The 24,018-nt window shown below is 37.7% G+C and overlaps 1 protein-coding gene across 1 annotated transcript; it reads left to right on the forward strand.

Annotated features, from left to right (window-relative positions):
- Positions 1 to 5,257: 5,257 nt before the first annotated feature.
- Positions 5,258 to 8,216, forward strand: LOC109242077. Its single transcript, XM_019408905.1, has 3 exons — positions 5,258 to 5,492; positions 5,582 to 5,695; positions 7,737 to 8,216. The coding sequence occupies exons 1-3, from the start codon at positions 5,283 to 5,285 to the stop codon at positions 8,112 to 8,114; spliced, it is 702 nt and encodes a 233-aa protein (XP_019264450.1). The 5' UTR covers positions 5,258 to 5,282; the 3' UTR covers positions 8,115 to 8,216.
- Positions 8,217 to 24,018: the final 15,802 nt, after the last annotated feature.

A 24,018-nucleotide genomic window follows, 5' to 3' on the forward strand; every position in this document is an offset into this window, starting at 1 on the left:
TGTTGATACTGCAATATTACTGCATTATCATGTTAAAACTATTCTTCGTGTTTCAATTTTGTGATAAGAATGTATTAGGTGTACTCTCTAGCAATTAATTATTGAAACTATTGTTGGATATGAATGTGTGAAGTTGGGTATGAAACTAACAACCTGAAGGTATGCACAATACTTTTTTTCTTTCTACTTTTAATAGCTTCTATTGATATTACTTGGAGTTATTGAAGATGCTTGTTACAACAAGTAAAGTTATTTTTGCTGGCGCATATTAGTATGAAGAAGTATTTCTGCCTGCTGTCGCTTTTTGTTTTGAATGGGAACGAGATATGAAGTTCTTGCCCTATGAAGTTTGGTATTTCTCATTTGACTGGTTCTTCTAAAATATGAAGTTACGACCTTTTTCTTAATGCTTGCCTGCCATATTTAATATTGTCACATGTAACTTATACTCCTTAAGTCGGACTCATTTGGTTATTATTTAGATGGTAGTCCCTAACAACTTGCATATCTTTTGACTTATTGTAAAATTGATTAAGTTGAACTATATGTTAATCTTGTGTATGTTGCTTTCCTTTCCATGTGAGTTCTTTTCTTAATTAATCGCTATGCAAATAAATTCGATATAACTTAGTTTTTTGATGGTTTGGTAGGTAAAGCAAATGAAGAAGGAGTAGATAAAAGCAGTGAAGTACTTTAGATATTGGTTGATGGTTGCAAGGTCTTCAGATGTTCTAGGAATTTTTTATTTTAGTAGTTCTATGTATGCCAACTCTTGAAGTTGTCAAACAATGTTTTAAAAGGCGGGAGCGTGAGGCGAGGCGTTTTATCTCTGACGGGGCGAGGCGTAAGCCCTGAGACATGGGATGTAAGTCCCACGGATCTTTAAATTTTACTAATTTCAAGAATTTTAAGATAGTATAAAATAAAAAATAATTATAAAAATTACATTAAAATCACAAAATTATACCAAACAATCTATTTAAAATATTTATAAATAATAATTCGACTATGAATATTCCAAAAAGTATGACATATATCATAATATGCAAATTAGCTACAACGTCGTTACAACTCAAACATCAAAAGTAATATATTCGATAAATCTTATATGTAACTCTTAAGGAGTAATAAATCTTGAAAGAATTTCGATATTATAATTTGATTTTTTTTAAATACTCCTTTTATTTAATATGTTTTATATCTGAAAGAGAATTTATATAAAATTATAATTCATAATTTAAATATGATTCTCTAGGATCATTTATTTTTAAGTTTCAGCAAGTTAATAAAGCGACACATAATTGATCATACTATATCATGATAACTAATTATTTGTAAATAGTTACTAACTAATACTGAGCTATAAAACTAATAAGTATTGTATCTCGTAAACGTGAAAAAAATAATATTTACGAAAATAATTATAAAAATAATTATGGACTAATATAATAAAGACATAACAAAAGTTAATAAATAAATACTTTTAAATTAAAGATTATTTAAAATCTACTATCATAACAGTTTTCTTGGATAACATGCAATAATTTCTATTTTAGTTATGACACAAAATACTCTCAACTTAATGATTTATCATTAAGAAAAAAGTAATTTTGGATAGTCAACGATTTATTAAAAAAATTTGAGGATTTACAAGATTAGTTACACACAATTGCATAAAGTTCTATTGGGCGAGCCCAGTACGCTGGGCGTTGGGCGTGTCTGGGGCGTAAGCCTCGAAGGCCGAGGCGTAAGTCTTACGGAACTAAGCCCCACACATAAGCCCAGGGGCGTTCTACGAGTGCTCCGCCCCAGGGCGAGCCCCGGGCGAGTCCCAATTCTGCCTTTTAAAACAAAGTTGTCAAACAGTATTGTACATTTTTCTTCAATAAAAGATAATACTACTTGATTATTTGGATTATCATTTTGTTGTTGCATAGTTTCTTTTGATTTATATAAATTTAAGTATATATATATAAACAAATAATTATTGTAATAAACCATCATCCCATTGCAATAGGCAAAACCCGTTACGATAGCTCTTAAAAACCGTTGCGATAGCTCTTAAGACATGTAATAACCGTTGCCATAGCATCAAAAACACGTTGCAATAGCCACTACAATCGTTGCAAAAAATGACAATTGCAACGGTTCTGAACCGTCACATTTGAAATAATAACCGTCACACTAGAAGGGGTCGCGGCGGATCTTAAACCGTTACAATAGAAAGACCTATTGCGACGAATTTCGAACCGCTGCAAAAAACCGTTGGTGTAGGCTTATTGGCACACGACCTGATGTTACGGGTGCTAAACCGTCCTAATAGATCTAAGGCAACGGTTTTACTACCTATTGCAACAGTTTTTGAACTGTTGCAATAGGCCAATTTTTTAGTAGTGGGAGTAGAGAGGCTGTTTCCGAAAGACCCTCAGCTCGAGAAGAAGAAAAGACAATTAAATTACCTAGAAGAGACACTACTAGAAAAACATCAATTTGTGACCGAATTTTCTGACCGAAAATGAAATAGTCACTAATGGGACTACTTTTGCGACCGCAATGGTCGGAATAAAATTGAATTTTTATTACTTATTTTTAAAAAGGAAAATCGACTATTATTCCGACAAAGGCAGTGGGAAAACATCGCGCCAATTTCCCGCCTTCACTTTTGCGACCGATTCAGTTGGACATTACAAAGTTAAAAATATCAGGTTACCCACTAAGCGACCGTGTCGGTCGCAAAACTAAAATAAAAATGATAAAAGAATATTAAGTGAGTTTGCGACTAAGATGGTCAGTAATATTAATTTAATATTTCACAACAAAACCCTATTTCCCCTATTTCATTTATCTCTCTCTCTGCTCGACCGTTCTTCAATCTCTCGTCCCAGGTAAATCACTAATCACTCACTAAGTTTTTATTTCCCTTTTTATATCTCAAATCCGTCAGTTGAATTTGGGGGTTTCTCAAATCCATTTTTCCATCAGTTGCAAATTTGGGGGTTTCTCTTTTGAGGTCGCAGAACCCAATTTCTTTGCTGAAATTCGAGGTATGTTTGATCAAATCCCTCATGCTTCATTTATTTGTGGTTTTTCTTATTTTGTTCCGTGTTTTTGAGTTGCTAAGTTGCTGTGTATTTCTCCGTACTGTATTTCTGTTTCATTTATATTTCAGTATCTTCTATTTGCTTTGATTTTATATCTTCCAAATAAGAGGAGCTTTTTATAATATTCAATATGTACGAATCTCGCCTATAATCTCACCTATTATGGACAATACCCAAAATTATCTTTTTAAGTTAATTGTTTTACATGGGTAACATGTATTATGTGTAAGTGGGTAACTGGTCAATTAAGGTCAGAGCAAGGCCGGTGGTTGAGGTTCTCGAAATTGGTGTAACTTTGAAAAACTTTCTACTATTGTTATAGGAAACTGAGTTGCATTCTGGGAGTCCGAGGCTATTGTTTGTTTGGCAGTTAGGGTAGGCTATAGCTATAACAATCCTCTGAATTACCATAATAAACAATTAAGTACTAAATCCACAATTCACGTGAAAAGGAATATACTGCTAAACAGGATGTTTTAGTGTTAATTAACTACTCGATATACTTTCTTTGCCAACTATGAACTTTGGTTTTCTCCCTTTATTGTTTATCAGATGATCAAAATCAGTGGTCTAATTAATTAGCCTATTATAATTTCCAACTTTTCTTTTCTCATTCTCTGCTTGTCATATATAGCTCCATGCTTGTAAAGTTCAAGTTCCAGTGGTTATTCCTTCACCAAAATCAACTTATTTATTTCCATTTGAATAATTAAATACATCCTCATATATTAAGCTTTAATTAGTTCTTTATCTTATTATCTACAGGTGGAACTCTAAGACCAGCGTTTGCACAAGCATCTGGACAGGTAAACTTCTCCGTTAATCAAATATTTAGTACGAGTTTGGACAATATTTTGTTGAAACTGGAGGGGGAGGGGGGAAGAGCTGTTGAAGTTGAAGTAGGAAACAGTGTATTTGCCTAGCTAGTGCAGAATTGAATTTTACAAATATTTCAAAGCTGAAGTTCAGTGTTTTACAAACACTATCAGCCAAACTTCAACTTGCAAGTAATTACATAACCTCAATATTTTGCAAGTCATGGCCAAGTAAAGTCTTGTATTGCTTTTGACCCAAAACAATAAGAGAAAAATATAGTGTAAGAGTAATAAGTTTAGAATGAATATGCAGTGGTGCGTGCCAAGACCTTCAGCTACAGAAGTGCAAATGCTAGATAGTATTCACTACTAGAAAAATGTTATTTTCTGACCGAAAATATTATTATCAGAAAAAAGAAGTAATGTATTTACCCAGTTGCATCTGTGAGATCAGATGTGCAAACTTATAGGTTAACATATGAGTTGTGGGTAGATGTTTTCTTTTTTTGATTGGTAAAAGTACAATTTTATTGTTTAAGCATCACTAAGATTGTGCTGAATATGTAAGTAGCTAGTTACATTTTTATTTTTTTCTATAAATTTTCCATCTTTCTCTGATTGTGTTTTTCAGATAAGTTCCATGGAAAGTATTGTAAGTAGCTAGTTACGAAATGGAATCTCTTAGAAAATGTGATTTGCATCATGAAAACTGATTGTGGTGAACAGAATGTTGTTTCCACTGTTTGAATCTGCTTAATTAGAATGTATTTGTGATTAGAATCTGCTTAATTAGAATATATTTGTAATTATAATGTATTTGTATAGATGGCTTGTGTTAAACGATCATAATACTAATTAATATGTATTGTTTTACATATCTTGGATTTATTTTGTGTAGATGGAGCTTGCACATCGTAGATGGATGTATAATCGAACTTATCCTAATCGTAGTGGGTTGAGGGAGGAATTTATAGAAGGGGTTGCCGAATTCATGGCTAAAACAAAAACACTTCATGAATTTCTTAGTGAAGGGGTCATTAGGTGTCCTTATATGAAATGCAAATGCGGAAAGTTATTACAACCAGATGTTGTTAAAGTTCATCTTTATAAAAAAGAGTTTATGGAAAATTATTACGTGTGGACTATTCATGGAGATGATGTTGCTAGTGTTGGTAACATCGATTTTCAAAATTTTTTTGATAGTGAGGGTAGTCCATTAGCAGAGAATAATGCTGAAAATTCTCGATTGAGTGAAATGGTTAGGGATGCTTTTGTGATGCACCCGGGGGCTCAGTTTGAACCAAATGATGATGCTAGACGCTTCTATGAACAGTTAGAGAAAGCAAGTCCATTGTATAAAGGCTCAATGCTTAAAAATCTCCTTTATAAAGCTCGACAGAAGGGTGAGAAGCCCGGTTGGATGCTAAAAGACATGTGGGATAGAGTTATTGTGATATGGGCTTCTGAAGAATTTAAGAAGAGGAGCAATGCTGCAAAGGCTGCCCGAGCCTCCAATACGGGTGGCTCATTGCACACTGGGGGTTCAATTAGTATGGAGACCCATCGAAGGAGAATGGTAACTTTCTTATTATATTTGTTTTGATTTTAACTAGATGCAATTGAACTTTATCTAACTTAATTTTATTTATTTATTTTTTTTTGCAGGAAAAGGAAAAAGGGAGAGTTGTGACTTATGCTGAGGTCTTTGAGGACAAGCATTTGAAAAGGAAAAAGGATGGGACAAGAGAATGGGTCGAGCCGCGTGCTGCGAGGGTATATGTAAGATCCTTCTATTTCCTTTTTGTCTCTTCTTCTTTCTTCTTCTTCTTCTTTGATTTGTTGGGGTTGATGATTCTTTTAGTCATAAGACAAGGACCTTACACAATCTATGACTTTTATACTGTATTTTATATATGTTACAATTTACTTGAGGTTAATTAGCTCAATCAACACGAGGTTAATTAACAGGGTCCTTCACTATTTGACCCTATTTTCTTTGCAAAATTCAATCTTTTCCTCTTCAAGTTACTCTCCTCTTCTTCCTCCTCTGTTTCTTCCTCTTCATCAAAGTCATTGTTTTCTGCTATGTTCTTCAATGGCATACCATGGATATGGGTTGACTTGTCTGACATAAAATTGGTGCTAGGCGATTTTCCCACACATTTAAAGCAACAGACTGCAGAATTTTGGTTGTTTAAGTTGAAAATGGTGGACTCTAGCTTGTAAATTGTTGAGCTTTTGAGAACATAAATTTTTTTGCTAGTTAGTTACTGATGTTTCCGGAAGCAAGGATTATGGGGAAGTTTTAACAGTCAGGAAAAATGTCTGTATGGAGAAGTGTAATTTAAGGGCTAATCCGAGTCGTAGCATGAATATTTTTAGGAGAAGTTTCAATATAGTAATTTAAGCTGGAGAATACTTGCTCTTTCCTTAGAGTTATCGGAACTGATTAAGTAAGAACAACAGAACTTTGCAGTGAGACAGATTTGCTAATATTGTATTTGTTCAATCACAAACAAATGTTCTCTCAACCTTCCAGGGCACGGGTAAGGTCTTCGTATATAAGGGAATACAAAAATTGGTTATACATTAAGTCACCAAGGACTTATGCAGCTATAACAAATTTTGTTCTATCAAGCAATTTGTGTGGCTCTTAATTCATGCCATTCTATAGGCCTGGCCTTTTGGGAGTAATAGCCTGTTTAGCCAAGCTTCTTTTTGGCCAAAAGTGCTTTTTTTTTGGCCAAAAGCACTTTTGGCCAAAAATTGAGGTGTTTGGCCAAGCTTTTGGAAGGAAAAAAAATGCTTTTAAGGAGAAGCAGAAGCAGTTTTGGAGAAGCAGAAAAAAGTAGCTTCTCTCCAGAAGCACTTTTTTGAGAAGCACTTTTGAGAAAAATACACTTAGAAGCAGTTTTTTAAAGCTTGGCCAAACACTAATTGCTGCTCAGAAGTGCTTTTCAAACTAATTAGCCAAACACAAACTGCTTCTCACCAAAAGTACTTTTGAGAAAAGCACTTTTGAAAAAAAGCACTTCTCAAAATAAGCTGATTTTTGCAGCTTGGCCAAACGGGCTATAACAGTGTTGGGGTTGAAGCAAAGACCTCCAGCTTGAACAGGGCGGCAGTCCACACCTTGATTAGTACATATCCAGTCTATATTGGCTTGTAATTGTGCATCTGTTGCCTCTGGTTTTGGCATGCAGAATCTCTTCATGTAGACTCACATATCCATGTACTTTTAGAATGGATGTTGGCTCTCAGAAGCAGCAGTAGTTTGAGAAAAAGATCCTGTAGTGCTTCCCTAAGAAATGATTCTTGACATTAATGAGTGAGAAGTGGACTGGAGGAATTCAAAAAAAATAAAGAAAGATCATGGCATTGATTGGGGAAGAAAGAAATAGTAAAGGAAAAAGAAGGAAGCATGAGCCAGAAAAAATGGAACATAAATTACCAAGTTTACATTTCCAGGAAAATAACCGCATAACAACAAGATGGAAGAAAACTCATGCACTTTTGTGTATTAGTCCTTTTTTACTTAGAAAATTTTGAAGTCGGAAAATGAAGATACTTATACCAAGTTTATATAACAATTAGTTAAAGGGAGATCCAGAGGAGGAACAACAACAGGTAAAAGTATTGTTTGTTGCTTAAGTATAAGTTTTTTCTTTCTTCTTAAAATTTTACTTTCATCATACTTGCACCATTTCCTTCCTTGTTTATGTGTGTGTTTGTATTTTTATAGATACATGCTTCATCAGAAAACTGTGAAACGTATATTTTAATTTTTTCAAGTATCGCTTTGACTCCATTTTAATTTCAGGAAGCCTATCAGCAACGTTTTGAGGAATGGCGTCAAAGTCAACCCGATTCCGAGGATGGTAGCTCAACCCAAGTGTCACTCAATGATGTAGCTTCAATATGGACGCAGATGGTTGGTGGCGCAAAGAAAGGTAGAACCTACGGTCTTGGATCACAATATTCTGTAGGTCGTTCTACGACATTGTTGTCTGGTGATGCGAGTTATTCGCAAGATCACGAAGAGGTGGAAGCATTACGAAAAGAAGTTGAAGGGTCGAAGGAGGAACGGAAAGAAGATCGCGCAAATTTTAACAAATTGCAGAGTCTAGTGGAGAAATTTATGAGCGGACGTCCATTTGGTCCTTCGAATGGCGAGGATGGCGGGGATAATGAGTTTTAGTTTGTTATGGTTATTGATGTTTGAGACATTATTATTTGTTGTACTTGGATGTTTAGACTTGGTAATATTTACACTTGACTATGATTGTAATATTTTAGACTAGATTGAATGGTGCCACAATGTTTTAGCTCCTTTTTTGGATGGTTTTTAGTCACTAAATATTTTATGTTTTTGCATTTTATGGATTTGATTAGTTGCAATGGTGGATTGATTGGTTAGCATGGTAGATTAATTGGTTGTTGTATATTTGAATTGGTAGGTGGTATTGCTTTAAAAGAGCTGAAATTTGGCAAAAAATTCCCAGTTTTCCGACTTATTTTCGACCATAGTAGTCGCAAAATGCATCAAAATATTCCAGATTCAGGAACATCTGCGACTACTGTAGTCGGAAATACAAATAAATAAATAATTTTAAATTAGATTTGCGACCACGGTAGTCGGAACGATAAATAAATAAATAATTTAAAATTAGATTTGCGACCACCGTAGTGGAAAACCTCAAATAAAATTAAATATTATTATAATTAGTTTGCGACCGAAGTAGTGAGAAAGTTAATATAAAATTGAAATTTAATTTAACCTGTTTGCGACCGCGTCGGTCAGAAACTTTAGCACATTTATTAGTCGTTTTCTATTTTGCCTTAGCGACCGCTGTAGTCGCAAATTACGGACGGATTCGGTCGCAAACTATTTCAGACCGGCTATTTTGCGACTACGACTTTTCGGTCTGAATGTAGTCGGAAATTAGCATTTTCTGACCACTTTCTTACCGTTTTTGCAGACGCAAAATAGCCTTTTCTAGTAGTGAGAAAACTATACGTAATTGTCAACAATAAGTGAAATTATTAACAACCAGCTATAATAGGTTGATATTCTTTGCGTTGTTAGTGTAGAAAATTAGTTAATTAAAGATTGTTGTTTTTTCTTTTTATCTTGTGCCGGTTTAACGACCAAACATCTGGTATAATTTGAAAGACATTATGTAAGAGGTATATTAGAAAGTCCAAGCTGTTGTTTGCTGGTGGTGTCATGTGCAAGCTGCACGCAACCAAATTGCCTTTCTGGCTAACAGGTAAGATGATGGCATTCCAACCACAATACAAGAAAGAGTCCATTGCGAGTTTTGGACCCCATATATATTACACGAAAAAAAGTGGTAAGCATGGGGTCACAATAGTTAGATAAGTTTTTTTTTTTTTTTTTTTTTAATTTCTTATCCGGTGATCGATATCCCCATTTGGTTTCCATCTAATCTAGATTTGCGTTGTGCAAGATTCACTAAAGAGGAATTAAAGTACTCCTTATCGAAAGTTTTTTCTTTTTTATGGTTCGAACCTAAGACATTTGGTTAAGGATGGAAATGATCATATCCATCTCACGGCAATACTAGATAAGCTTAGGTTGCATGATGATGACTAAAGTATGTTTGAACAAAAATTGTTTGCCCAAATGGGACCATAATTTGTTGGCCTTCCATATTCCACCCAGCTACCCACTCACGCACTGGCGCTTTGGTAGTTTTCTCTTTCACCTTTTAGGGATTTTCAACCTGGTCTCGAGAAATACTATGTTAATTTTTTCCTTGTTAATTAGGCTACTAAAATTTGGTCTATTAACTTTGGCCTTTGTACTGGCATCACATTTTCAACATCGCATCTTACGGAATAGAGATCAATGGTAGTTTATTGGAGTGCTATTTAAGTAAATTGAATTTTGTGTCATTACTATGTCTTTTAGCTATCCTATATATATATATTTCCAATCTCATTTTATATAGTTGGTACATAAGACTATAGAGCCGAGCGGGGTAAGGTCTGGCAACACTCTATCCTTTTCAAACTACGCTAATGGAATTTTAATGGGTTGTTGTTGTTGTAGTAGTACATAAGACTATAGAGCAACAAACTGACGTTTTTCATAGTACCTTTGATTTTGACTTGGAATTTCGCAGTACTTAGATGCCATGCCTTCTAATTGTCTGGGGTTCTCCCTAAATGGTTCACCACCGTGGTAAATAAATTAAATGATTAATAAATGAAGAAGAGGTTAAACTATATGTGTCTTGACTTAAAAAAAGAAGTTGTACGTGTCACCCAAATGTCAGCTTATCTATATAATGGTAAATATCAACAAAAGATTTGATTTGATAGATTAGAGGTGAAGGACAAAATTAGTTCTCGCGAACATTTTTGTTGCCAAAGTTTAAGGAATGGCGAAATTGATTATATTTAAGGGGAAAAACAGGAGCAGCTCAAACTAGAGGTGCTTCTTTAACGTTATTCATTTTTTCATAATGCTTCTTTGATTGTCCGATGATCTCTTTTTGATTATCACGAATCCAGCGACAGCACCGACAATATTAATTTTCTACAGGCTTATATTTGTAGCTTGTTTTCTTCGGGGATTTGCTATTTGAATCTACTGTATCAATTTAGCTTTGCTAGTATTTAAAGATACATCATAATTTATATGTTCGTCGTACCCTCCTCCTCCTTTATTCAGGTTTGTTATCTGCATATCGGTGGAGTTAGCTTGTTTACTTAGGAATTTTGGAATTTTGGTTTGTTGATACTAGTTTAAGTATCATAAGCATTGGTAAATATGTAGTTGACAGACTCAACTGGGATTTCAATTAGATGATTATTGGATTTTAAATTGATTGTGTTTTCCTGTAATTCAGGCCTTAATATTTTAGACAGAATAATAGTGTATTTTTTTTGGTCAAGCTAAACTGCAAGTGTGAAGTGTTAAAAGTTTATAGTTCCATTTATCGCATGGATGGTGATGGATAATCAATCTCTATTGAAATTTAGGACACAATATTTTTTGACCAAAAAGTGTTAAGCTTTTTGTTAAACTAATTAATGAAGAAATAGAGGGTGAATCCAAGTTAAACGTAATAAATTCTAGATCTAAAACTGGGGTATATCAGTGATATGTGACCGTGTTCAAGAATGATAAATATCAAGTATATGTTCTTTGATTGTCAATGAATGTAGTAATAGAAGCATGCAATAAATGTAGATAATGACAATGACTGTAATAAGAAGGAACTTATCACCCAAATGTTAGGTGACTTGGATGATTCTCCTTCCTGACAACAACGTGGGATGATAGATTTTGAAGATAGACAAGGAATCTTTGGATCTTGTGAATGAACAACGTATATTGAACAATATAATAAGTGAACGAGACACGCTTTTGTATATTCTTTATAGTCAACCTTTTACAATGTGCTCTTATCGAAAAGTGAAGATCCCACTTTTGTTCTTTATCTCTTCCTATTTATAGGGGATATTCCTGAGAAACCCTAAAAAAGTACAAGCCAAAGAATATTCAATAGAATATTCCTTCTTTCTATTCTAACTTATCCTACCGTTATTTTCATACACCCTTTGCTCGATCTCGGCACCAATCTTTCTTAAGAAGACTCCCCGCCCTCATGCCGTGGTCGGCTTAATCCTCGACCACGTCCATTTGCAACTATTAAGTCTAATCCAAATTTTGACCAATACAGTTAGTCCCTCCGCTTGTTGAGGTCGTGATCTTGGACGTCTTCGATGAGCGGATCCTGTCTGCAGCCGTTCAGAAGAAATTTGGTCATGACGATTGAATCGAATCAGCCGAGGTCGAACTGGCGGCGGGGCTGCGGTTGGTGTGGCCATCGTAGGATGACGTCATGCCATGCGTGTCATCATTACGCATCTTGCCAATGCAGTGTCTGTGCTTCTGTCGCTTCGATTTTGGTGCCGTTGTCGGCTCTTTGCCTCGATTCCGGTGTTACCCAACCCTATAAGTAGAGGAGAGGGGTTTCATTTTCGAAACTTTCAGCATTCCTCTTGTTGCATGCATATCGTTTTTCTTTTATCTTCTTCTTGGATCTCCACTTCCGATTTCTTGCAACTTCTTCAATTTCAGTCCCTGATTTCTTTCCCGACTAATATCTTCTTTCTCCTACTTTGCTGTACACACTTTACTATGGAAATATGTCAAATTCCTCTCATATTCACGACGGAGTCACCGATGCTACTCTTTTATCGGTGGCCATTCCTCCCGGTGGTGGGGAATCCATGGTTGAGGAGGAAGAAAGTTTTCCCACTGTGGAGGAGGTGGTTCCCAAGAATCCTTTGGTTAGAAATGACTTCCCAAAGGAACCTGCTCCCGCTCCTGCTCTAGAGCTTTCTGAGACGGGGCTGCGTCAAATAGCCGACCTCCGGTCCAAATACCGTATTCCTTCTCACGTCGAGATTATTCCGGCGGGAGATGACATAGTACAGGTTCACCGACCTGGGTATTGTGCTTTATATTTTTACCCGTTCTTAGTTGGCTATTCTCTTCCTCTCCTCCCATTAGCGGAGGGGTTTTGTCGCTTTTACAACGTCTACCCGGCATAGTTCTCCCCTTATTTATACAAAGTTTTTCTGATGCTGGTGAAGTATGCAGTGTTGGCCAGCTGTGAGGTTAATATTTGCCATATGCTGCATCTATTCTCGCCCAGCTTCTATGGAGGCTCGTTGATACATCTGCGACATCGTGGGATCAAAGGGCTGGTGGCCGGGATGGATGATAAGGCGAACCGGCTGTTCTGGAATAAATACTTCTTCATTAAGACCGAGCACCTGGTGGCGAATTCGACCGGTTTTCCCGAGAAATGGAACTACAATCGTAAGTATCTTGCCGTATGTTCTTTATTTTCTTTCTTCCTCTTCTCTCATTTTCAACTCTCGTGGCTTCCTTGTTTTCAGCTGAGAGGCGTGCACCTTCTCCCGTCTTCGATATTGAAGATTGGGTGGCTCACATGTTACCCCACACCGTGGGAATTTGCGACTGGACGTCCTTTCACAAGCGCTTTGGACCTAAGACTCCGCCCAGTAAGTATTATTTCTACCTTAACTTATTGTCGTTCACTATTGCCTTTTGACGCAACCTTCCGTGGGTGCCAGGTCGGCGAGTTTCCAAAAAGGCGAAGGCTCCAGTGCCTGCATTTCGCCTGGCTACCGCGTCGGCTGGAATGCAGTTTGCTTTAGCTGAGTCTGCTCGAGGAGGTCGGACTCAAGTTACGCCAATGAGGGACTCCGCCCCTCAAACTGTTGCCATGCCGGATGAGATCTCTTCTCATCCTATCTTTCACCTTGTGGACGAGCCGTCTTCCAGCGATGAGGCATCGCCGAGAAAAAAAAGAAGGGTAGAGACCGGAAAGGCCATTATCGCTGCAGTTGAGCCAGTAAGATCCGTCGCTTTGGAAGCGGAAAGTGCATACACCAAGCGTCGAGGCCGTTTCTGCGGTGGGTGCCGCCATGGAGAAGAGGCCCTATGAGGTTGAGGGGGTTCGTGGTAGCGGAGAGCTTACACGGGCTGCTGAAGTTGGCTCATCATCGGCGACTGGGAGAGGTAGAGTTGTTCCTGCGGAGGACGATGACTGTGGCTCAGACATCGACCCTAAGGAGGTACGGACCTTCGTGGAGAGGACTAATCGCATGGAGATAAGGACGGTGGGTCCTAATCGGCATATAGTCATTCCCGTGGATTATGACCTCTTGGCCAACTCAGAACGGGCGGTGCCGGCCTTTGCTCCCCTGTGCGCGACTTTCGAGAATAGGACGTTACAGACACTGAAAGATGCGGACCTGTCACTGGGTATATTGGGCATGGCCTTGTGAGTAAGTTTGCTTTTCCCATGTTAGGTTAAGTTTATTTCGTATATATGTGTAACTTGCTTACACTGACCTCTTCTTATTTTTTGCGTGTTAGACCCTTATTATGGAGATTGAGTGCGACCGGCGGGAGGAGCGGAGGACGGCCATTTTTAAGAAGATAACCTCCAAGTATAGAGAGTACCGTTCCAAGCACTGAACACTAGTCGACTTTATTAGCCAAGGCAAGTTTCAGTCGCTCCGTGATGGGCTCAGGCAGAGGGACGGGGAGCTGAAGAAGAAGGATGAGGAGCTGAGGAAGAGGGATGAGGAACTTATGAGGGCCATCAGTAGGTGCAGCATACTTGAGGCAGCGCTAAAGGCCAAGGAGGACGAGCTCGAGGTGAGCAAGGGAGTGATGGCTAAGAATGCTGATCTTTAGGCGCAGGTGGAGTCTTTAACGGTTGAACTCGAGCAGAGGGAGGCAAGGGCCGTTAATTTGAGGGATAATTGAGTGCCAAGATCGAAGAGTTGGGTCGATATGAGAAAGTAAGAATGGCCGCTGCGGCTGAGGCGACAGCCCTAGATGACGCCCTCCATGTTTGCAGGTCCGAGCGGGCTAACGAGGCGGAGATGTCGGCGCTTAACGTGGCGAGGTTAGAGGAGCGGATCATGGGTTTGGAGGCGGAGTTGTTCGAGTTGAATGAGCAAGTCGTTGTCCTGAGGGCCGAGAGGACATAACAGCAGGCACAGCCGTCGACGTCTCATACTTCCGCCGATCCCGGTATGTCACGGGAGTCGTATGAAATGTGGGTCCATGATGAGGCTCAACTTGATGTGTACAAGTCTTTGTAGGCCGCCGGGAAGTTTTTCGAGGCGGAGCTTGAGGGCGTCCGTTTCAAGGCACGCATAGCTCGTGAATCTTGTGGTTACGACCCTTGTACACCCGGCGGGGTTGATGACGACTATGCCGCGGATGGGCTTGCCTCTGATCCTTGGTATGATGATGAGTATGCTGATGGGGATGATGTGGTATGAAGCTCTTGTACTAATTTTTTTTTGGTTTGCTATTTTTGTTAGGGCGTCTTCGAGCCCTTTGTAAAAAAGTACTACAATCCAACAATTGAAATGAAACAATTGCCTTTTTGCTATGTATTTTTGGATTCCTGTTCTCCTTTTTTTTGTTTGCTATGTGGGAGAGTCCCTAATTTTTCGGTTGTTTTCATGCAATGTTGATTTTGGTGGAGTTGAACATAGACCGACTTGGGGCCGGGTATCAGTTAGCTCGAACGAGGTCAAGAATCAAATAGTTCAAGCGAGGTCGAATATAAAGTAATTCGAGCAAGGTCGAATGTAGAGTAATTCGAGCGAGTCAAATGTAAAATAATTCGAGCGAGGTCGAATGTCAAATAATTCGAGCGAGGTCGAATGTCTAAAAATTCGAGCGAGTCGAATGTAATATGTAAAATGATTTAGTGGAGTTGTGCAAAAATGCTGCATGCTGCTTTGTTTGTTTCATTCATTTGGAGAATATTACATGTTTTTGTTTGTTCCATACATTTGAGAAGTTCCAGTCTACCTAGTCCCTTCCTCGCTCAGCCTGGAGAAGTAGTCGGGGGGGGGGGGGGGGGCATGAACTATACTTGAACTTCGAGATGTCCCCTTTGTTGCCTCATTAAAAACTTCCCCGATAAAATCCAATTGGGATAAAACCTGGGTGAGGGAGAAAAAGTGCAACTTGTAGGGCGTCCGTTCTCAGAAGTCGAAGTATTTGAGGCGGGCGACATTCCAATTGTTTGGTAGTAGCTTTCCCTCCATTGTTTCTAGTTGGAATGATCCTTTGTTTGCTGTTGCCATAATTTTGTATGGCCCGTCCCAGTTGGTTTCTAGTTTAGCTTCTCTTGGGTCTTTGCTCGCCTGTGTTTTGGTCTTTAATATGTAGTCCCCGACTTTGAGTGGTCGTACTTTGGCCTTTTTATTGTAATACCGTTCTGCTTGCTGTTTTTGGACTATCATTCTTATGTGAGCCATGTCTCTTCGCTCCTCTGGTTCGTCGAGGTCTTGCTTTCTGTTGTCGTCGTTGCTTGGTCCGCTCTCATTGGAGTATCTCAAACTTGGTTCCTCGACCTCGACTGGTATCACTGCGTCAGTCCCAGAGACTAGTGAATATGGCGTTTCTCCTTTGCTTGTTTTTAGCGTAGTGCAGTATGCCCATAGCACTTCTGGTAGTAATTCCGGCCACAGTCCCTTGGCATCCTAATTCCGGCCACAGTCCCTTGGCATCCTCAAGCTTTTTCTTCAAAATATTTAGTATTGTTTTGTTGGAGGACTCGGCTTCGTTTCTTGCAGGGTGATATGGCGTGGAGAGTATTCATTTTGATATATCTTAAATACTCTTGCCTTATGTTTTGATGATCTAACAAACTTACTGTTAAGAACCAGCTAGGGAACCTGACCTACTTGGATTGCTGCAAGCTTTAACGGATTCCAGCTAAAGGTGAACTGCTACAGCTTCAGGAGCTAGGAACCAACACAAGGACCTGATGCTCTTGTGGTTTCCTCATAGCAGTACAAAGTCAATTGGACACTGTCACACCTCCTTTTTCCTACACCCGGGAGGGTGTAAGGGAGTTTTTCCAATTTAAGTGACAATCGAAACGAGATTATTTTATTTAAAATTCAGAGTCGCCACTTGGGATAATTTATGGTGTCCCAAGTCACCGGTTTAGAATCCCGAATCGAGGAAATTGATTGACTCTGTTTTACAGTCCGCGAACACAGAAATCTGGGTAAGGAATTCTATTAACCCGGGAGAAAGTGTTAGGCATTCTCGGATTCCGTGGTTCTAGCTCGGTCGCTCAACTGTTATAATTGGCCTATTATTTGATTTTAAAGCACTTTTAAACCTATCTGCATTTTAACTTTAAACCGCTTTTAATTATTTTAAGGAAGATTTCAATGTCGTCCAAAACATGTCTTTGGACCGCGCCACATGAAATGCACCCGCAATCCGAAACACATTTTATTCAACATTGTTGAGATTTGGATTTGGGTCACATGAAATGCACACCCGAGTTTAGGAAGGTAACTTTAAGATTACGCGCCTAAAGCAATACACGTTTTTAACTTTGCGAGGGCCATGGGAGATGCGCTAAATGGCGCGCCTCAATTTCTAAGGATAAGAATATTAATTAAGCGAGGGCCACTGGTTATCTAATTTTGTTTGGTGGCGCACCTCAAATTTACTATAAGGATCTACTAATTAAATAAGGCTAAAGGAATCATAGCTACTCTTAAACTAAGCTGAATTCAACTTGTGAATCTAAAGGGCTAAGACTAAGTGAGGTCTGCTCAATGAACTGATTAATTACTTACAAAGGCTAATGGGGGTTTCTATGTTTTATTCTAAGCAATTCACTTAAACTAAAAAGGGAATTCAGAGGTGAACTTATAAGATCAAACTGTTCCGGAGATGAATTGGGCCTGCAGCAATATCCAATTAAAATACGTGGTACTAAAACAGAAACGCGGGCCTGAACATGATGAATGAAGCCTTGCTTACAAAATGACTTAAGAATTGTGCCTGGGGATGAGCCCAAGTCTTATGTGATAGCAGACTCGATTTCGAGTCTGAATGAAGTCCAAAAAATTCGAGCAAAGAAGACTAGGCACCGAGTGGCCATTGTAGAGTCACAACCCCAAAGATAAATCTACTGAGCTTTAGCGTTAGGAACAAACAGACCATTAATCATTTGAAATAACAAAATACATACGACTCAAACACCATTCAATTGAGTTTTTCAAGCTGTTGTCACATCTCCCATACATAATTACTTTACTCAATGATTTACAGACTAATATGGTTCCCTCAAAGTCAGCATACATGTTTTAGCAAATATTTCTCTATACCCCATTTTCATGCCTTAAATCCTCACTCCAAATGATTTTAACTCAACAATTAACTTGCAAAAACAACGAGATATTTAATATAACATGCTCTACCAACATGCTAAATACGGAATCTAACCAAAAGCCCCAATTGCCAATTTTCTACTTCTTAACAATTCAGGAACTAAACTTGACAATTTGCAACAATTCTAACTCATGCAAACCAAAGAGAGTTAAACTCCTAATTTACTCCACTACTACAAACCAAAACTCAAAGGTAAAATACAAAGATGGGCACACAGGGCCAAAATCCAACACTGATGACAAAATAAGAAGACAAAAGTCATAAGAGAACAACACTCACTAGCTACCATGATCTAGATTTCAATTACAACCCATTCCCTAATAAATACACCAACCAGAATATCTCTATTACATGCTAATCATGAAATTGAAAGAAGAAAGGATGAAGTTTAAATAAAACAGCCTCAAATTTCATTTCACTTTCAAACCCCTGCTTCGAGTTACACATCAAGTGACATCCATAGGACTGAAAACAATAAAAACAGAATTGAAAGAAAAGCGAGGGGGGTACCACATTGACTGGACCTGAATCAACGAATTGAAACGACTGAAGCAAACGAAATTCGAACAGTTAGGGCGCCTTGGTTGGAGACTGGCGACTCTCGAATGAACCCAAAGCTAACATTAATCAATTGTTCTTGGCTAAAACAATTGTTTAATGCAAGTCCTGACTCCGATCGAGGACGAACATCAAGAAACCGAGTCGGGCTGGTCAACCTAGGGCTTTGCTCGCCTTCAGATCTGAAATCAAACAGAATAGGTGGGGTTTTGTGGGAACCTATGGAAGTTTAATGTTCAGGGGGATGTGAGGAATGGGTGGTGAGAATTTGAGAGTGATTTGGGAACAGAAACACCATAGCCATGGCGGACTAGGGCACAGATAAGGAGAAGATGATGTACAACGGGAGTGTTTGGAGGAGATGAGGAATCTCTGAACTTCTCGGACATATTAAAGGAATTGGGTCTTTAGTCCTTGACCGTTGGATAGATGGAGATGAATGGCCAGGATTAACCACTTATCAAAACTATGTTGTTTTAGTATGGGGGTGGAGCTGGACCGGGTCAGGGGACGGGAATGGGCCGGTTCGGGGGTTTCAGATAAGGGGAAGACTTGGGCCTGGACAAAAATTTGGAGATGAGCCCAAAACTTGCCTCTTTCATTCTTTTTCAATTCTTTTTTTTCTTTTCTTTCCTTTTCTCAAAATTAAAATAAAAACCTATATTAATTCCTAGAACCTAATTAACTAAAAAGAAAAAATACTATTTAAACCTAAATGATAATTATCACAATTACTTAAAAATCAATTAAAAGAAAAACTACTCAAAAGTAAAAGTTAGAATTAAAAGCACATTGAACTATTTTTTGTGATTTTTTCCTAATTACTGATTAGTTCCTAAAATGTGAGATTAACTCCTAAATGCAAATGCACATATTTTGTATTTTTTCATTAATTAAATAAAATAAATGTGCGCAGACAAATGCAAACAATTAACAGAAAATGCCACGAAAATCCACAAAATTGCAAATAATAAAAAGAAGATATTTTGTTTTGAATTTATGGGAATAATTCATATAAGGCAAAAATCACGTGCTCACAGCTGCCCCTCTTTGCCCGGAAACACGAAGAGTTTTCGTGCAAAGATAAGTGAGCGGATACGAGCAATTTTTGCCCGTTTGACTACTCCGTGTGAAGCATTTTTCAAAGAGTTGACCGTACCCTGCTTCTGAGGTTGCCTACATATCCTTGGCTAAAAAGGAATCAGGTCAGTGTAGTTCGGGAAGGTTTGGTAGCTGGGACTACCATGAAGCTGTGACTTTCACTGCTGCTGCTGCTGCTACTACTACTTACTGAACCCCCTTATTACACCATGTCAAAGATAAAAAGAAGCTAGACTAGACTTATGATCTATGCTTTACAAAAATCCTATCTATATCTTCAAACTTGCTCTTGTGGTTCTTGTTGCCTTGTTGACTTGTATCCTCCCGATGATATCTTTTGTTGCTGCCTTGATATGGATTCTGAAGTGTTCTCCCTTTTCCCAAGTGATGCTTTGACCGCTAAAACTTGAAATGTAGCCCTCTGTTCTCCAGGCGGGCTCCTGACTGCTGAAACTTGAAATGTATGCCTCCGGTTTCCAGGCGGGCTCCTGACTGCTGAAACTTGAAATGTGTGCCTCTGTTCTCCAGGCGGGCTCCTCTGTTCTCCAGGCGGGCTCCTGACTGCCGAAACTTGAAATGTGTGCCTCTGTTCTCCAGGCGGGCTCCTCTGTTCTCCAGGCGGGCTCCTGACTGCTGAAACTTGAAATGTATGCCTCTGTTCTCCAGGCGGGCTCCTGACTGTTGAAGCTTGAAAAGTATTCCCTTGCTCCCTAGGCGGGCTCCTGATTGCTGAATTTGAAAAGCATTCCCTTGTTCTCCAGGTGGGCTCCTGACTGCAATAAAATAAACAAAGAAAACTTTCTGCCCCAGTTTGGTGACTGGGTACAACATGTTATCAAATATTAAAATTAAAAGCTAAAATTTGAATTGTACTTCCCTTGTTCTCCAGGTGGGCTCCTACTGCTGAAGCTTGAAAAGTATTCCCTTGTTCTCCAGGTGGGCTCCTGATTGCTGAACTTGAAAAGCATTCCCTTGTTCTCCAGTGGCTCAACTGCAACAAANAATAACAAGAAATTTCCGCCCAGTTGAACTGGGTACACATGTTATCAATATAAATTAAGCAAACTTGAATTGTACTTCCCTGTTCCTCCAAGGTGGACGCCTAGACTTAGACTAGAAACTTTAGAAAAGTATTACCCTTGTACTCCAGTGGCTCCTGATTGCTGAACTTGAAAACATACCTTGAGAACATTCCCTTGTTCTCCAGGTGGGCTCCTGATTGCTGAACTTGAAAAGTATTCCCTTGTTCTCCAGGTGGGCTCCTGACTACAACAAAATAAACAACAAAGAAAATTTTCTGCCCCAGTTTGGTAACTGGGTACAACATGTTATCAAATATTAAAATTAAAAGTGTTATAAATAGAATTGTATTTATGGTGAATGTCTATATTTAGAGAGATTCTAGGGTTCATTGCTTGGTGGCTAAGTCTCCCTCTCCCTATAAATAGATGGTTCTATTCCATTGTAATTTATCCCAAATCCATAAGAATTCTCTCCCTCTACTTTTCTCTGCATTCTCTTCTTCTTCATTTATTGTTTTATAACACATTATCAGCACGAGACTCTAACCAATTGAGTAGAAGCTTTGGGATTAAGCATAATGATTGTCAATTATTCCATGAACTTCCTTCATGATTAAATTCTAGATTTAAGGTAAGTATTTTACTTTATTTTTCTCTTTTAGATTCTTGACATTCTATAATTTTATTTTAAATACGAGCAAAGACAATAAATTTTGATTATAACCCTAATGGGTTAGTAAGAAATTATAACCACCCAAAGTGGTAAAATAGTTATCGCTTGCCATGATTGTGGGCAAAGAATTGAAAATCCGTCTCATTGAATTTTCTCCATTCTCATTCCCTTAAGAGAATGTGATAGCAATATGTGATAAGACTGAAAGAAGACAAAATTATTACCATGAAGGTATCAATGGATGTGGACGTGGCAATAGACGAAATTATAATCGTCATCATTGTGATAATGAGAATAATAAGGATTCTCAAAATAATCCCCCACTTTGTGAAAATATTTGTCATCGATTTGACATGAGATTTTGTAAAGCACTTATAGATGATTATGGTCCATTCATGATGTGAATGTGACATCATCTTATTTATGAATACATATTCATTCTTGGAAGAATATGAACGTGCTAGTGGTAGTGAATATACCACACTCACCTCTAGAAGGAGGTTTGAGATGATATAAGAAAATAATGTCATTATTATGGCATGAATGGTCATTGGTCACGTACTTATTGTATGCTAAAATATTATGGCATTGTGATTATTAAAAGGCAACAGTAATGCAAGAAACATATCTTGCATATAATTTTGACCATGACCATAATGATATAACTTTCGCCTTGAAAGAGATATATGACCATATGGATGTTGATGAATTTGTGATAGTACAAAAACTAATTGAGAACTCTGCAAGAGCCAATTATACTATATTGGAGAAACACAATTAATTACCAATAAGGTATGTTGTAGTAAGTCTCAAAGAAACTTTTTAAGTTTCCAAAGTATACGCGAAACCGGTTGATTATATTGAGACTATAAATAAAGGAAAGATTTAATATCTTCTATTACTACAACTTGTAGCGGGGTAATATGTATGTGAAAAGCTACCCGCTTTATTCTCCAGTTTGTACTACACAAACAAAAGAATGCCACAATAAAGAGAAGTTTATTGATATAAAAACCCATATCATAATAAACTTGGAGTTTATTGATAATTGCATACGTCATGGTGTAAATCTGAAGTTTATCAATATTGATAATTTATTCAGTTGGCATAATTTGTTTACCCATATCAATTTAAGTATTATGTGCAAAAATAAAAGAGAATTCACATGGGTAAATATTAAAGAACGAGAAAGTTCTTTACGAATTCTCTTATGTTGCATGTTCTCATTAATTAATATACCAACTAAAATTGGGATTGAATCACATGAATGCTGGAAATATCAAAGGTGAATATGGGCCCATTCACCTGCCATGTATACCCCATAAGATGCATCTATGAGATGGTTACATGTGCGATTATTATTAACCCGCAACTTGGTGTTTGCGAGGTAGCTTGCTCAATAATTTAATTTCGAGCATAATTTCCAGATTTCTATTCAAGACAGTTCATCTTGATAAGTTGGTTTACATCACAGTTGATTTAGCAAAATAATTTATTGTGTGCCTCCGCTTAATAGCTAAATTTTTACTTATGAGAACAAAGTTATCTATATCAGTTTGATATACGTTATATACGAAAGTATATTACATTTTCCCCTCACAGCTAGTTCAGGGTCAGGAACCAAATATTTCCATCTTATTATTATTGATGTGCGATGCATATTTTGATTAACACCATAATGCACAAAGATGGGTTCCCAAAATTGAGGAAGCAAGTTAGTTTTTCTAACATGAGGGGGAGAGATGATAAACATTTGAGAATTTACGTGGAATGAATTATTAATTCTCTATAAGCATGATAATGTGATAGCGAGGATTTTCAAGGTGCAACATATTCATTGAAGTTAATATGGATGATTCATCAAATATCCGGTGACGTCAACGTTCAAGAAGCTAGTGCACAATTGTGATGCGAAGGCTCAAGGATGTGAATTGATGCTCTTATCAGGGGGAGTTAATACACGTTGTACTCTTTTTCCCTTACAAGGTTTTGTCCCAATGAGTTTTCCTTGCAAGGTTTTTAATGAGGCAACCAAAAGGCGTACTGTTAGATATGTGTACTCTTTTTCCTTCTCTAGAATTTTTTCCCACTGGGTTTTATTTTAGTTAAGGTTTTAACGAGGCACATTATCTGTTGAATAGACATTCAAGGGGGAGTGTTATAAATAGAATTGTATTTATGGTGAATGTCTATATTTAGAGAGATTCTAGGGTTTATTACTTGGTGGCTAAGTCACCCTCTCCCTATAAATAGAGGGTTCTATTCCATTGTAATTTTTCCCCAAATCAATAAGAATTCTCTCTCCCTACTTTTCTCTGTAATACTCTTCTTCTTCTTTTATTGTTTTATAACACGTTATCAGCACGAGACTCTAACCAATTGAGTAGAAGCTTTGGGATTGAGCATAATGATTGTCAATTGTTCCATGAACTTCCTTCATGATTAAATTCTGAATTTAAGGTAAGTATCTTACTTTATTTTTCTCTTTTAAATTCTTGAAATTCTATAATTTGATTTTATATACAAGCAAAGACAACAAAGTTTGATTATAACTCTAATGGAGTTTGTAAGAAATTATAACCACCTGAAGTGGTAAAATTTCTATGTCTTGCCATGATCAAAGTCATGTATGATCGTGAGCACAAGAAGTGAAAACCCGTCCCATTGAATTTGCTCCATTCTCATTCCCTTAAGAGAATGTGATAGCAATATGTGATAAGTCTGAAAGAAGATAAAATTATTACCGTGAAGGTATCAATGGATGTGGACGTGGCAATAGACGAAATTATAATCGTCATCATTGTGATAATGAGAATAATAAGGATTCTCAAAATAATCCTTCACTCTGTGAAAGTAATATTTGTCATCGATTTGACATGAGATTTTATAAAGCACATATAGATGATTATGGTCCATTCATGATGTGAATGTGACAACATCTTAT

This window comes from Nicotiana attenuata, unplaced genomic scaffold (genome assembly GCF_001879085.1).
Source record: "Nicotiana attenuata strain UT unplaced genomic scaffold, NIATTr2, whole genome shotgun sequence".
In the NCBI taxonomy this organism is placed as follows: Eukaryota; Viridiplantae; Streptophyta; class Magnoliopsida; order Solanales; family Solanaceae; genus Nicotiana; species Nicotiana attenuata.